Source organism: Wolffia australiana, chromosome 15 (assembly GCF_029677425.1).
Source record: "Wolffia australiana isolate 7733 chromosome 15, ASM2967742v1".
NCBI classification, from domain to species: domain Eukaryota; kingdom Viridiplantae; phylum Streptophyta; class Magnoliopsida; order Alismatales; family Araceae; genus Wolffia; species Wolffia australiana.
The window spans coordinates 3,633,365-3,647,777 of NC_135849.1; the positions used below are offsets into that span (position 1 = coordinate 3,633,365).

General features: G+C 47.8%; 1 protein-coding gene across 6 annotated transcripts; it reads right to left on the bottom strand.

Moving 5' to 3' along the window:
* Positions 1–4,239: 4,239 nt before the first annotated feature.
* Positions 4,240–6,932, bottom strand: LOC144712913 (ARM repeat superfamily protein). Of its 6 annotated transcripts, none has more exons than XR_013583900.1 (2): positions 5,127–6,932; positions 4,240–4,347 (listed from the first exon to the last, which is right to left on the bottom strand). XR_013583900.1 is itself a non-coding variant. In XM_078587314.1 (2 exons), the coding sequence occupies exon 1, from the start codon at positions 6,881–6,883 to the stop codon at positions 5,180–5,182; it is 1,704 nt and encodes a 567-aa protein (XP_078443440.1). In that variant the 5' UTR covers positions 6,884–6,932; the 3' UTR covers positions 4,240–4,347; positions 5,134–5,179. The 6 variants fall into 6 exon arrangements, 3 of the variants coding, with proteins under 3 accessions (XP_078443440.1, XP_078443439.1, XP_078443438.1); XR_013583899.1 differs by having other exon boundaries at positions 4,240–4,415; XR_013583898.1 differs by having other exon boundaries at positions 4,240–4,443.
* Between the last annotated feature and the right edge of the window lie 7,481 nt (positions 6,933–14,413).

Genomic DNA, 14,413 nt, shown 5'->3' on the forward strand with positions numbered 1-14,413 from the left:
TCACCACTTCCACGGGACACGAGCACGCTATGGGTGTCGCAGCCTTCTTTGGGAATTTCACCGGTATCACCTTTGTATCTTTTTCTTTTTGCATCATGGGCGTGGGCGAGTAGGGTCGGGGTGTAATTGGAATATTTATGCTCCCTCCACACCTATAAATGCTTATAAACACTTTACTTAATATATAAAACCTCCCTAGATGGCTTCGAGAGAACTGATATTTTACCGTAATCTTGTTGATTGCTCGATTGTTGTGTATTTGGAACTAATAATACAAGAACAACGCACTGGATCATCCTCTCTTGTATGAGTCCATTATGCAAGAGCTCATTAACTCAGTCCTGTGAAATTTGATTCTCCTTGGGCTCATTGTGTAGTGGCATAAATTTGGCAAACTTGCTTCTCGAATGAGGCCGATATGGTGTTTTATATTCCTCATTGGTGGAAAATCAGATTGCATATCCTGAATCTTTTGAAAATCAAGTATGAGTTTTTGTACTAGTTTAGGAACTTCTTGAGAGTCATATGGGTTAGGATCCATCTTATAAACATTGAATAAAATATCAGAGTTCTCATCAATGAAAGAAAACAACTCCTTTTTGTCAATCAACATCATCTCTTGTTTAGAACAAACCGACATCCTTTAAATAAGGTAAAGCAATTTTTTCTACCTCTATGGGTTGTATCGCGATCAGACTGCCACAATCACCCAAGTATGATGTGAGATGCATTTGTGCCCACAACATTACATTGTGCCTCATCCATGTATCATACCCCAAACAAAAACTTCACCAAAGAAGTCTCATTGACTTTGGTTCCAATATCATCATCTATCAAGTCAACCTCGTAAGGTTGCGTATGGGACTCTGTCTTCAATGCAAGCTTCCTCGCCATGTCAAGAAACACAATATTTTCACCACTGCCCCCAAATAATAATGACATCGCAGACCTTTTCCCTAATAGTGCATTGTGTGCAAAAAATAATCCATCCTTTTGAGTGTTGTTCCTTTCTGAGGGCAAACATAAGCCTCTTCCTCATAAGGGTTAGAGCTTCACCATAGTCTCCCTCCATGACATTTTATTCAACTTCTTCATTTTCACCTCCCAGATCTTCATCTTCATCATCCTTCGCATCTGCAAAATTGATATGCTTTCGAGTAGGGAAAACATAATATTAGTGCCCTTCTTCATTGCACCAATAATATTTCGCCACCATATTTGATGCATATGGGACTTTGGTAGTTGAGCTCCTCCCAAGTGGCACTGAACCACTCGGCCTTATGGTGAAAGAATTAGACCGCCCATTCTGTGTTTGGTTTCCTCCACCGTGTTTGACACTATCTTGCAATGGGAAGGGTCCAATTTGCAGCGCTCGAGACTTTGATATTCTTTGCATCAGTTGAGTAACACCCTCTACTCATAACACTATATCAGTCAGCTATTAAAAGAGTTGAACAAAATGCTTCACTTCAATATCCCACAACAAGCCATTCTTATACCTTGCAATATTGTGTTCTTATATTTTACTCAAATTAAGCCTCGTTTGCGATCAATACAATTACTTCATATAGGCACAAACAGGTCTACTATTCTGTTGAAAAATTTAAGAGACACACGAAATTGGCTTTTCAACAGTTTTTTCATATTTTCCCACTTACAAACAAACTCTTCACAAGATCGAGTTTGCATTGTTTGCTTCGGTTCTCGCAAAGCAGATGCACAAACCCTTGACCTTGTAGGCAATCTTTGTGTAGTCTAAAATATTTCAACTACAGCAAGCCAATCCAGGAATCCTCTATTTCAAGGTTGCCATTAAAATAATGAATATCCATATTCATGCAATACTCATCATCATGCTTGCTTTTGACAGTTGTTGAGGAGAAGTTCTCAAGGTCCTTAGTAATCTTGTGACGCCTTACATCCTCTCCAAAAGATCTCGCATCGGATCCTCTTCTAGGTTTCAACTAGGAGGGAATTATTTCAACGTATGATTAACATTGTCAAACAGTTCTTCAACCATATCGCTTAAAATTATGAAGCCCTTGCCTTAAGATGGAGCATGCCTCAAGTGAAGCATCATCCTCAAGCTTCTCCTTGCTTGCCAACCACTTCTTGTTTTTGTTTTTCTTTTGTTTATTTGTATGACTGACAAGTGCTCTAATGTCTTGTCCCAACAAGAAACCCAGCAAGTAATATATTCCATTCATGAATCACAACTGAACTATTTGTGCCTTATCATGAGTGGTAGAAACTTCATATTCTGAATAAGAAAAGGCTTTCCCAATTGTAGAATCACCTTTGCTGCCCACGCCCTATGGGGATTTTGAGATGAAGAAAAATACTAACATTGTCTTTCTCTATCTATGTATCTATCTATCTATCTATCCATCCAACCATTTATTCATCCATCGGTCCATCCATCTCCCTTCCTCTACCCCCCCCCCCCCCCACCATGCTGATATTTTTCGGCTTCGTCCCAAGTTTATTGGATATCCCTGAAGGAACATTGGAGAATGAAGCAGCGAATCTTGATGAAGCTCAAGAAGAAGATGATCGGGGACCATCTCACTAGCCGGACCACGGGATGTCAACAATCTCACTGTGCAGCCCAAGCCGACGCCCGCGACCCTAACTTCAAGTACTTGGCCTAGCAACGGTCCTGAATGTTGATGTTATTTTCTTGTATTTTTCTTATATTTTTATTTCCGAACAATTGAATGGGCCATTGTGTTTGGGCCTCGTCTGTTGTTGTTTTCGTTTTATTTGCTTTCATGTACATTTAAGGGGAAATTTCTCATCATGCGATGGTTTCCCCTCTTTGGGCCCACTTGGGCATCCTCCCTACTATATATAAAGGGAGACATGTCCAAGGAGGCCTCTTGGCGTTCATTTGAAGTTAAAAGAGATTTTCTCATCTTGCCTCCCGCCTCCTCCCGTTGGGAGTTATCTTTACCGCTTTCTAGTGTAGATCTCGAGGAAGCCGCACGTCGCCGCCATGTCAGTTTCACCAAGTTGAAGCACGTCTTCGTGGAAGAACGAACTTGCCGCCACGCCGTTTCTTGATCATCGTAACTGCTCTTGGAGCTTTCTTGGAGCCTTCTAAAGAACGCTCCCTTCGGATCTTCTTGAACCACCTCCTCGCCAAGAACGTTCCTTGGAGTTCTTTTCTTGGCCGAGTTCTCTTCTCAGCGTTCGACACCTGCTGCGCTCACCCACGCACATACAACCGTGTGTCCTCCATGTCGCACGCCATTGAGGCCCTTGCCCACGTGCTCATGCAGCTGCGTGCCCGCCTTCCGCACCTATTGCTTGCCCACGCTCGTGTGCCTGCGCAACCATGCACCCCGCAGTGGCTCAATCGCGTGCTCATGCGCCCACGCCCCCCGCGATCCCATTCACGCGTGGCCCTTCCTCGCGGCTCCCACATGCCTCGCATCTGCATGGCCACCATCGCCTGGCCGCCAGTTGCAGCCGCTGTCGTCCGATCGTCTGCCACCAACTTCATCACCCCCCCCCCTGCGGGTGCGTTTCGTGCCCTCCACACACTCCTCGCGCGCGTGGAGTGCCTACTTCCCTGCCTACATGCTTCGCATGCTCCGCGCTTGCGTGCACGCTCCGTGCGCTCCACTTGCCCTTCGCGCGCTCTGCGCGCGTGGGACCACACCCACGGCTACCACCCGCCCATGCCTACAGCCCGCCTACGACCTCCGTTCATCTTCAATGAAACCACGCTCTCGCCACAGACCTCAGGTTTCGACCCCCATCAGGTACCATCATTTCCCCCCCATTTACTTTGCAGTATCATTACTTCTTCCAGTGCCATATCAATCTGCTCTGCTGCCTCGTGATATATCATTCATAGGAATAGCCATCATCGTCAAGAGAAAGGATTTTCTTGAGATAACAACTAGGTCACCTAGCAGTAGAGGATGTGGACGCCCACGTCGTGTCCCTCACCACGTAGACGCCTATTTGATCCTATCAGGTCATTGGGAGTCTGGCCGTGATGGTCCTCTCCCAAATCTTTAATCAAACACCAAACTAGTCAGTAATCGCCACGTCATTTCTCAGTCGATTTTCTTGATACGTTGCATTAACACATTTGTTTCATTCATTTACCGCTTCACTTGTGTTGTAACACAAGCTGTCCAATCCCGGCGCTCATCGTATTACATCAGACGAAGAAGAAATTTTTCTCCCCTCCATCTCAAATTTTTTCCCCTCCCCGCCATGCTGGTCTTCAACTGAATCATTCAATTTTATTGAGTACCTCTGAAGGAACAAGAAGAGGAAGACGATGAAGAAGGCTTTCCTCCCCCTCATTGCCAGCTAATCTTCAACTGAACCCTGCAAAATTGGATGTGGATGAAGCAACCCAAGAAGAAGAAGATGCTTCATCTTCCCTCCCTTCCTTCCTGCATATTTCAATTTTGTTGGACGTCCCTGAACGAAAGCAGGAGAATGAATAAGCGGCTCTAAACACCGCCCTATAGTTCTGGATCGTCCGGGACGTGGACGATGGACGGGACGAAGATCGTCCCGTCCGACATCCGGAAACAGTTTTTTCGTCCAAGTGGACGAAAACTGTCTCGTCCGGAGATCTTGAGACAAATTTCTGTCCAGATTTTCGTCCAACATCCCGGACGGGACAAATTTTCCGTCCTGCTGCACAAAAACTGTCCCATCCGCATCCCTACATTTGTATAGTTCAGGATCGTCAAGGATGTGGCCGATGGACGGGAGGGGTTGAAGATCATCCCGTCAGACGTCCAGAAACAGTACAGGGGCGCAAATGGGACGGTTTTTTTGTCCTGGGACGGAAAATCTGTCCCATCCATGTCCCTGCACTAGCATAGTTCAGGATCATCCGGGACGTGGCAGATGGACGGGACAGGACGAAGATCATCCCGTCTGACGTCCAGAAACAGTGCAGGGACGTGTACGGGACAGTTTTTTCGTCCGAGACCTCCAGACAGGACAGTTTTTTCGTCCTAGTGGACAAAAACCGCCCCGTGGGGGACGAATTTCCATCCCGATTTTTGTCCAGGGACAAAAAAACCGTCCCGCCCGCGTCCCTGCACTATACTAGTGATCACCCCAAGAGAAAAAGACACAAGCTTTCTTACCACTAACCCATGATTTCCCTGCTCTTCCCCAACGCAGCTCCTCCCAAAGTTCATCATAAATCCCGAAAGGAACGCCGGGGAAGGGAGAAGAGGCTCCTCCTGAAGCCCCCTCCTTGGACCCTCTGAAGCGCCTTCCTCGCTCCGGCGACCTCCATCTCCGCCAGCTTCTGCAAGTACCCACAAGCCCCGCTTTCAACAAGCCTTCTCCGGCAGCCCGCGCCACCCCCCGCCATCGCCGCCACCACCGCCACCACGAGCTCCTTCTCAACCCCTCCCATGGCGGGCTTAAGCAGCTCCACCACCCTCCCCAAGCTCTCCCCATCCCTGGCCATCTCCCTCTGGTTCGACCTCGAAGAAAGCAGCGATATCAGAGCAGCCGCGGCCGTCTCCTTCGCCATGGCCGGCTTCTGAAGCTCCATCATCCTCACCAACCCGGCCATGGCCCCCGCCATGGCCCGCTTGGCCTCCTCCGAGACCGCCACCTTCACTATCAAGCCAGCCCCGAGCTTCTGCAACCCCGGGCTCCCCCCCGCGACCATCTCCCTCAGCCGGAGAACCCACGGAGAAGAGGAAGAGGAGAAGGCGCAGGAGAGCGCATCCATGGCGGAGGGAGAAGAAGAGAGGGCGAGGATCGAGCCAAGTACCTGCTCCACCATGGCCGAGCTCGAGGAGCTCGTCTCCAAGAACAGTCGGAGGAGCTCGCGGAGGCCTCCGTCTCGGATTACCCGCTCGCCATCGCTGTCGGAGAGGAAGGAGAGGCATTGGACTGCCTTCTCCCTTGCATCTTCCTCGCGGATGAGCTCGAGGAGGATGGGGATGGCGCCTTCCTCCGCCATGACCGGCCTTTGGTCGAGCACGTAGGCGGCGAGGTTTCTTAGAGATCCGGCTATGGCGGATCGGGTCTTCGGGTGGGGGGATCGCGCGCAAGCCTGGAGGAGGACGGGGACGCCGCCGTGGGCCTGCACGGCCCAGGAATTGCGGGAATCGGCGGTGATCGCCTCGATCGCCATGGCCGGCTTCGCCATTGAAGAAGGAGGCCCGAGCTCGAGGAGGCGGAGCAACGCCCCGAGGCCGCCCTCCTCGAAGACGGCGGTCCGCGAGACCTCGGAGGCCATGGCGAGGAAGCAGACGGCCTCCGCGGCCAGCTCGCAGTTCGCCTCCATGAGCCGGACCAGCGCGGCCACGTCTCCCTCGCCGGCGACCAGAGCTCCGAGCTCGGCGGCCATGGCGCCGCCGACCTCCCCGGCGCCGGCGAAGAGCCCGACCAGCGACTCTATCGCCTTCTTCCTCGCCCCCCATCCGCCGATCCGGAGGCGCGCGAAGAGGTCCCGCACGAAGAGGACGAGGTCCGCGGAGGAAACCCTGGGTTGTAGGAGGAGCTCGGAGCGGAGAAGAAGGTCGAGGTCGGCGGAGCGGAGGGAGAGGGAGGCGGCGGCCATGGCGAGGTCGCTCTGGAGCAGCAGCTTCCCCCTCGGGAGACCGCGGTCGTGGCAGCGATCTGAGAGCGAGAGGAGAGCTCGGAGCGAGGTCAGCAATGGCGGAAGGAGGTCTAGGAAGAGCGGCTGCGAGAGGCAGCCCGAGCAGGCCATGGCTTCGGAGAGAGATCGGCGGAGGTGTTCGAGATCTTCCCGCAGAGCCCGCCATCGCCCGGGGAAGAAGACGACGGTGCGAGATCGGAGGAGAAGGCGCGGGATCAGACTGTGGAGAATCGCCTCCGCGGCTGGGGAAGAAGTAGAACTGGGCGGAGGAGATTCCATGGAGCAAGCGGTCTGCTCCGCGACGGAGGCTGGAGGAAGAAGACGACCCCCCACCCCCCCCCCCACGGCCGGATGGAGTCGCACGATGCGGAATCGACGGCTCAGATTTCTTCCCTGTCCGAAGAGTAATTATCGATCGATCACATGGGAAGCAAGTGAAAAAGGTCTAAAAATATCATACTTTTTTGTTTGATAACCGATCGAGTCCGTTATCATCATAGTCCGGTCACCGGTGCCAGAATGAATAAATAAAAATAATGGATGACTGATAAATAAAAATCCGGTGTTGACATAATGTTGGGTTTTGTCGGTCATGTTGACTAGTCAATGTAAAATGTTGACTAGGATAGTCAATGGGACGGATAGAATCCGTTATCATCATCATCCGGTGAAAGGTGCCAGAATGAATAAATAAAAATAACTGATTATTGGATAATGGGGGTAGACCACGGTCTAGTCTTACCGAAAACCTAAATGTAGACCTAATGTTGGGTTTGGTCTCAATCTGGTCTTGGTCTGTCATGTTGACTAGTCAATGTAAAAGTTAATGTCAAATTAGGATGAAATCTGAAACATTTGAGGCTCTAGTTTCTACAACAAGATTTATATTTTTACTTAGAAGCACCTGAAAGCAACGGTCAAATCCGCATGGAGATAGTATCACATGGGAAGCAAGTCAAAAGGGTGTAGAAATATCAAACTTTTTTGTCACTTCGGGACAGATCGAATCCGTTATCATCATCATCCAGTGAAAGGTACCAGAACGAATAAATAAAAATAACTGATTATTGGATAACAGGGGTAGACCACGGTCTAGTTTTACCAAAAACCTAAATGTAGACCTAATGTTGGGTTTGGTCTCAATCTGGTCTTGGTCATGTTGACTAGTCAATGTAAAAGTTAATGTCAAACTAGGATGAGGCTCTAGTTTCTACAACAATATTTATATTTTTATTTAGAAGCAAATGAAAGCAAGGGCCAAATCCGCTTGCAGAAACTATAGCATAATTAATTTAATCTTTAATTTCTATTTTTATTTATTTTAGGAATTAAAATAAATTTAATGCAAGCAAACTAGTAAAAATTAATTTAGAATAATTTAGGGAAAATCATAAAATATTACTCTTATTTAAAACAATAAATTCCAAATGTATTGAATATATTTGGGAATTTTTTAGATAAGTTTACAGTAGAAATTATGAATTAATTCTAATTTAAATGCCTTATCTTGCACTTAGGAAGTGTCAGGTGACGGTTGAGGTAAGGACAAGAGTGGAGTGGAATGGATGAAAGAGATATTGCTTCCAATTAAAATATAGATGATGGCGACTACACGCCAATGAGTGGTAGAAGGGGATGAGTGATGAAGATTTTACTATTCATGGTCCAAGGGAAATGGAGTCAAATACATGCCGACGAGAAACAAAGTTGGAGGTGAAATGCTTGATAGTAGAAACCTAGTCTATTGACAATGATAACCTAGCAAATAAGATGAAGACGTGAGTCGAGAAAATATGAAGATCACGCTAGCCTCGTTGTCACAAGCCCAACATTTTCTCTTCATGTGTATTGATCTCAATATGATTCCTACAATCATTCACTCTTCATGCTAAGCACGGAGGTTAGCACGATCGGCTCTGATACCAATTTGATGTAACACGACGATCAAATTTGACACGTCGTGTTATGTCTGGCAGGTGGATTCTAAAAACGATGAAATGACTTGGAATAATGCATAGGATTTAAGAGTAAAATTTTTAACGAAAATACGTCAGTCGTCGGATGATCTGAGAGGCAGTCAATTGATGACACATGACGGGTGTTGTCACCGGTCAAGCTCCCAATGATCTGAGTGTTCAGTTTGTGAACCAACGTAATGGGGAACGGTCACCGGCCGTGAGCGTCCACACTGTCAGCGTGAACGAACAGATCAAGCACCGTCAATGAGAATCACTATCACTAAACAAATGGCTAATCCTAAATTTGACTAGGTAGACGAGGAAGGCCGGAACGACTAGGTATATGGGTAAGGGTAGGATGGATGTGTGAGGGATGACAAAGGGGAAAGGACGACAGACATGTTGACGAAGGGAATTGGGTTTATAAGGAGGGATAAAACAATCCACAGAAATCCACACGGTCGGATCCGGACTTTAAAACCGATGAAAAATCTGGTGGTGCAGCTCCGACCCTTATCGAGGGCAGGTGTACTGTCTTCCCCCACCGCGACGATGCATAAGCACCGAAATCAATACGTCAGATTCGCGTCGCGAGGAAACACTCGAGAGGGAGGTAGAAGAAGCAGAAACTCAAAACCAATTCAGATTCCGACGGCGGTGGAAACTTCCCGAAAAACACTGGACGGAGAACACTTTGACACCAGAGGGTTCAAGCGTACCTCTGCACCACAGTGCGTGAAGAGGGAGCGGGAAATTCTGATCGTGATGCGACTGGACGAATCCGGGCATTGAGCGGCCCAGTGGATGAGGACGAGGCTGGACGTCCCGGGCGTTGCATGGCCCTGGTTGAGTGCAGTGGGCGCAGAGTCAAGCGTGGGTGAACACCCGCACGCGCGAAGCGCGCGAAGGGTGCGCGCAGTGCACGGAGCGCTGGCGCGCGCGCGGAGTGCAGCGGAGCGCACCCTTTGCGCGCAGCACGCGCGGCTTGAAGCGCCGACGGCGTCCGGACAGGGGCAGCCTGAACGCGGTCTCAGGCGGCCCGGTTTGGGCGGCTTGGGCGCTCTTGGGCAGCTTTGGCGAGGGCTGCCTGGGTGGCCTTGGCGGGGCTGCCTGGTGGCCTTGGCGAGGCTGCCTTGGGCGGCCTTGGCGGGGCTGTCTAGGGCGGCCCTGGCGGGGCTGCCTGGTGCCCTCGTGGGGCTGCCTTGGGCGGCCTGGGCGGGGCTGCCTAAGGCGGCCCTGGAGGGCAGCCTGGGCGGCCCTGGCGGGGTTGCCTTGGGCGGCTCTGGCGGGGCTGCCTGGGCGGCTCTAGCGGGGCTGCCTGGGCGGCTATGGCGGGGCGGCCTGGGCGGCTTGGTCGGGGCTGCTTGGGCGGCCTGGTCAGGGCTGCCTTGGCGAGGCTGCCTGGGCGGCCGCGGCGGGGTTGTCTGGGCGGCCTTGGCGGGGCTGCCTAGGGCGGCCTGGTCGGGGCTGCGTGAGCGGCCCTGGTGGGGCTGCTTGGGCGGCCAAGGCTGGGCGAACAAAGAGAGAGAGAGAGAGAGAGAGAGAGAGAGAGAGAGAGAGAGAGAATGGAGGGGAGGTGGGAGGCCGACGTCGCGAGGCGGCGGCGGCGGCGGCAGTAGCGGCGGCGGCGACGACGGCTAGGGTTAAGAAGGATAGGGGAGGCTGGGCAGTCCTCCAAGAAGAGTTAACAAAACTCAATTCTTGAATTAATGACTGCCTAATGTTTCTTGAAAACAATGGCCTATATATAGGCCTTGGAGGAAAGAGAGAATGACGAGAAAATAAAGACGAGAAAATAAAGATGTGCGCCGTGTCACGCCGAAGGGCAGTTGTAGATCTGCCTCTGGAGTCGTGTCATGACGCGCGTAGGGACGTGCGTGGGTGGAGATGTGCTTGTCGACGGTTGCGGGGTGTTGACTTCGGTTGAGTCTGGTTGACCATGGTCCATAGCAGGCGTGTTGACTCCGGTTGACCATGGTGACGCGTTTGATGCTGAAGTGTTGGCGTCCTCGCCATCAAAATTCCACTCTTAAATTCACTCGAGGCAGAGGACAATTAGACCAGCACTGAAAAAAGTAATTAATTACTATAAAGAAAGGAAGGGAAACGGATGACCTATGGCTTGGAGTTGGAAGAGTCCCTAACAGAGCACGACAGATCCAATGGAAGTCCCGATACACAAGCCCAAGAAGTTGTCGTCAATAGTTGTGAGGATAAAGGAGAGTGAACGTAGCAGGTTAGCACCCAACAGGAGAGCAGCAACGAATCTCTAGGCTGAAGCTGCGGAATGGAGCCGTTGGATTGAGATAGATCACAACATGACGAGTCAATTGTGAATAAGTAGGAGACGAGGAGCTCTAGATACAATGGATAACTCAACCGAAACTCTCGTGGACAAATGGTTATTGTTATCAGCGAATGGTGCCTGATAGCTTCCAACATCAATTCGCAATCTCCATCTCAGAAAGTAACAAGAGTCTGACGGATATTTTTCTTTGGCTAGTAACAGATTTTTTTTTGATTGATTATTCCAGACAGAAGACGTCTTAAGGGAAGCCCAATAGGCTCTCCCTTAAGAGGACTCTTTAGGAGAAGAGAAACCCAACAAGGTTTTCTTCCCCTAAAGAGGACATTAAATCAAATTCAAATAAAGGAAACATTCAAGAGGCCGGTACTCGTGTAGGAGGGGCCTCCCCTCAATCCAACAACGATGAAAACATAAAACCATAAAATTGTGCACCTGGACATTGGACACGTAGCAAGATGACGATGCCGCTCGTCAAACCTGGTAGTGGAACTGTGGATTTTTCACGTCAGCTCGGGTTCCACGACTAGGCTGGTGACGGGTCGGGGCATAGTTGGCTGGATGGTCCTCCATTAAATGTAATGCAAGCGACTAACCTTAGATCCCTATTTTCCATCAGGATCACCACATTTTTGTAATATAGAGAAGTCTCTCTACTTCTTTGTTGATCTTCCCAAGAAATCATGACTCCAAGAATACTCTTGATGCACTTTTAAAACCTCAATTGATTTCTATCAGCCTCTCTAGGAAGAAGTGAGTTGAAAGTTAGTTTTTACAGAACTATGAGACTCTATGTATAAATCCAACCATATGGATGGAAAGAGGCATGAAAAATAAAGGTACTCTCAAAACTTCAGGGTTGATAACTCCTTTCTGAACCATCATATATCATGATTTGAATTTGGATCATTCTTAGACCTCCAATTTTCTCTCTCCTGTGATTTTAGAAGACTAGAAAAAGTCAAAGAGACGTTTAATTGTTCCAGAAAATTAGATATTAATTCATAAAAAATTTTAAATTTTAAAATAAAAATAAAATGACATGTCTTCTAATATAATGCCAAAAAAATCAAGAAAAATTATATTATTACTCAAAAATCATGTTATTGCAGACTATGATGTCATAAAACTGCTTATAATAATTAAAAATTCATAAGAGTCAAAATGTATCTCTAAAAATTTTTTTTTTTGGGTGGATAACACACACCTCTAAGTCAATTTTATGCAGATAAACAAGTAAATATGATCACATTAACCCAATAAAAATGTGTGTTATCAGGGATGCACTTCAAATAGCAAAAAGAGTCAGCAATTTTATTAAAAATATTTAAATACATTTAAATTTATATGTTCAGGCGTATAAAATTATTTTTTTATGAGTTTAGTATTAGAAAATCCAACAACAATACCATAAAATCCACACAAAATGCATGAAATTAATCTCATAAAATGTCATGGAATTTCGACATAGTTTTATCACATTAATTTCATCAATAAAATACTTTTCAATGGTAGAAAATATTTATTTAGACTTATGATATATGGTTCAGGCATCCACCACATTTGGAGGTCCATACTATATGCCTTATAATTTGGCATCTAAAGGATACTGGACATTTGTCGGATATCTGATATCCAATATTTGAAACCAATCTGATTTTATGCGAATATTGGATATCGAATGGCCAAACACAAGACATTACGGACAATCCTAAACTCTTTTTGGCCTATGTAGGGCCCCATTCTAACCTTGAAGTGTTTTTTTTAAGGAAACAGTTTTCTTAACCCTTGGTTATCTCTTCATAAGAGAGTGCTCTTATGTTGTGGACCCATGCGCAACCCCATTGGACGCTCTAGGGTTGAAGAGGCTAGTTATGTGGATTCATGACTTGGATGCTTCAAGTAGAGGAAGGCTTGTGGACTTAAGTCTTGTTTTTACATTAGTACTGTGCTAAGGTTGCATACCATTTATCTCCAAATTCCCATGATCTAGCGAATAAAATACTGCATTTTAAGTAAAATCATATAATAAAATTCACACTATAAATTTATCATCAATGGATAATGATGTCATCTTACTCTTCCTTACCACTCCGTAGGTGCAGATTCGACGGAGACGGTTGCCGCCTGCCACTTGAGGACAGTATTGCCCATCCCTTTTTTTTTCTTCCTTACCAGAGAGGCCATCGCCACTAACTTGAGGCTGGCCACTGCCTGCCTTTCCATGATCTTGTGAATAAAAAAAACATGGCATTTTTTTAACAAAATCTACTAATAAAACAAACACTATTAAGTCGTCCTCTCCCATCCACAACCCTCCGTCATTGCTGTCATCATCGAGGAAATCGTCTCCATTTTTGTCAAAAGAGGACGACTAACTCTTGTGCTTGACAGCCCCCTGAGTGGCGTATCATGTGGAACATTGGAGGCGAGAATGCACGAAGTCCCACCTAGACACTATACCCTTTGCGGAGTTCCAAGATGATACTTGATGACCGTGAACATAACACCTGCTCCACGTATCGCCAACTCAGGGGGAGACAAACTAGCTACTAGTGCCTGAGGTCTCCACAACAACATACAACAATATCACTATTGTATCTTATTCCTTTGTGTCATGGCCATGGGAGAGTTGGGTCCATGTGTAATTAGAATATTTACATGCTCCCCGCCTATATACTCTTCTAAACATTCAACCTTACATCTATAACACCCCCTTGGGTTGGTCGCCCGAGTACGAGTGACGAGCCAAAGAACAGTAAAAATAAAAACCACTGAGTGCAAGTGATGAGTAGGGAACGTCAGCCGTCATCCGTCACTTCATACGCCACGGTGACAGCAATGTGACGGATGACATGACAGTGACGGTGACGAAATTAAGGGCCCGTGACGGTGACGGATGACGAACTGGACGTGACTGTGACACGACGGAGGGCCTTGGACGAGTGACATGATGGGACAGCTGTTACAGATGATGGCCGTGACGGATTTTTAAAAATGACCAAAAAAGCTTTAAAAATTCTTAGATTTAAGCTTTTCGACGGCCGAGATTTTGCCACGTGGTGTCAGTAACTCGATTTCTTGACATTTTGCAGAAAAGTCCCTGCATTAATTCAGGCGCGCAAAAGGATGCCGTCTAAAGATAATTGGAAATATGCCCCTCCAATTCTCTCTCATCTGCATGGTTGTTTTTTCCCGTCACACGTGAGGGTGACTCCATCAGGTGACGGGGACGCCGCAAACCATGACGGTGATGCGAACGTGACTGATTTTTCCGAAATTCTAGGACGTGTGACGGGTCGGTGACGAGACGAGAGTAAACTTTCGTCCCGTCATCCGTCACGTTCCGAGACCAGCCATAGAACAGGCATGGCCACGTCAAAGTGGTCTACTTTTCTGTTAGGACAGTGGGAAGAAAACAGAGAGAGAGAGAGAGCAAGAGAGAGAGAGAGAGAGGGAGAGGGAGGGAGAGAGAGTGAGGTAGAGAGAGAGTGAGTGAGAGAGAGAGTGAGTGAGAGAGAGAGAGGGAGAGAGAGGTAGAGAGAG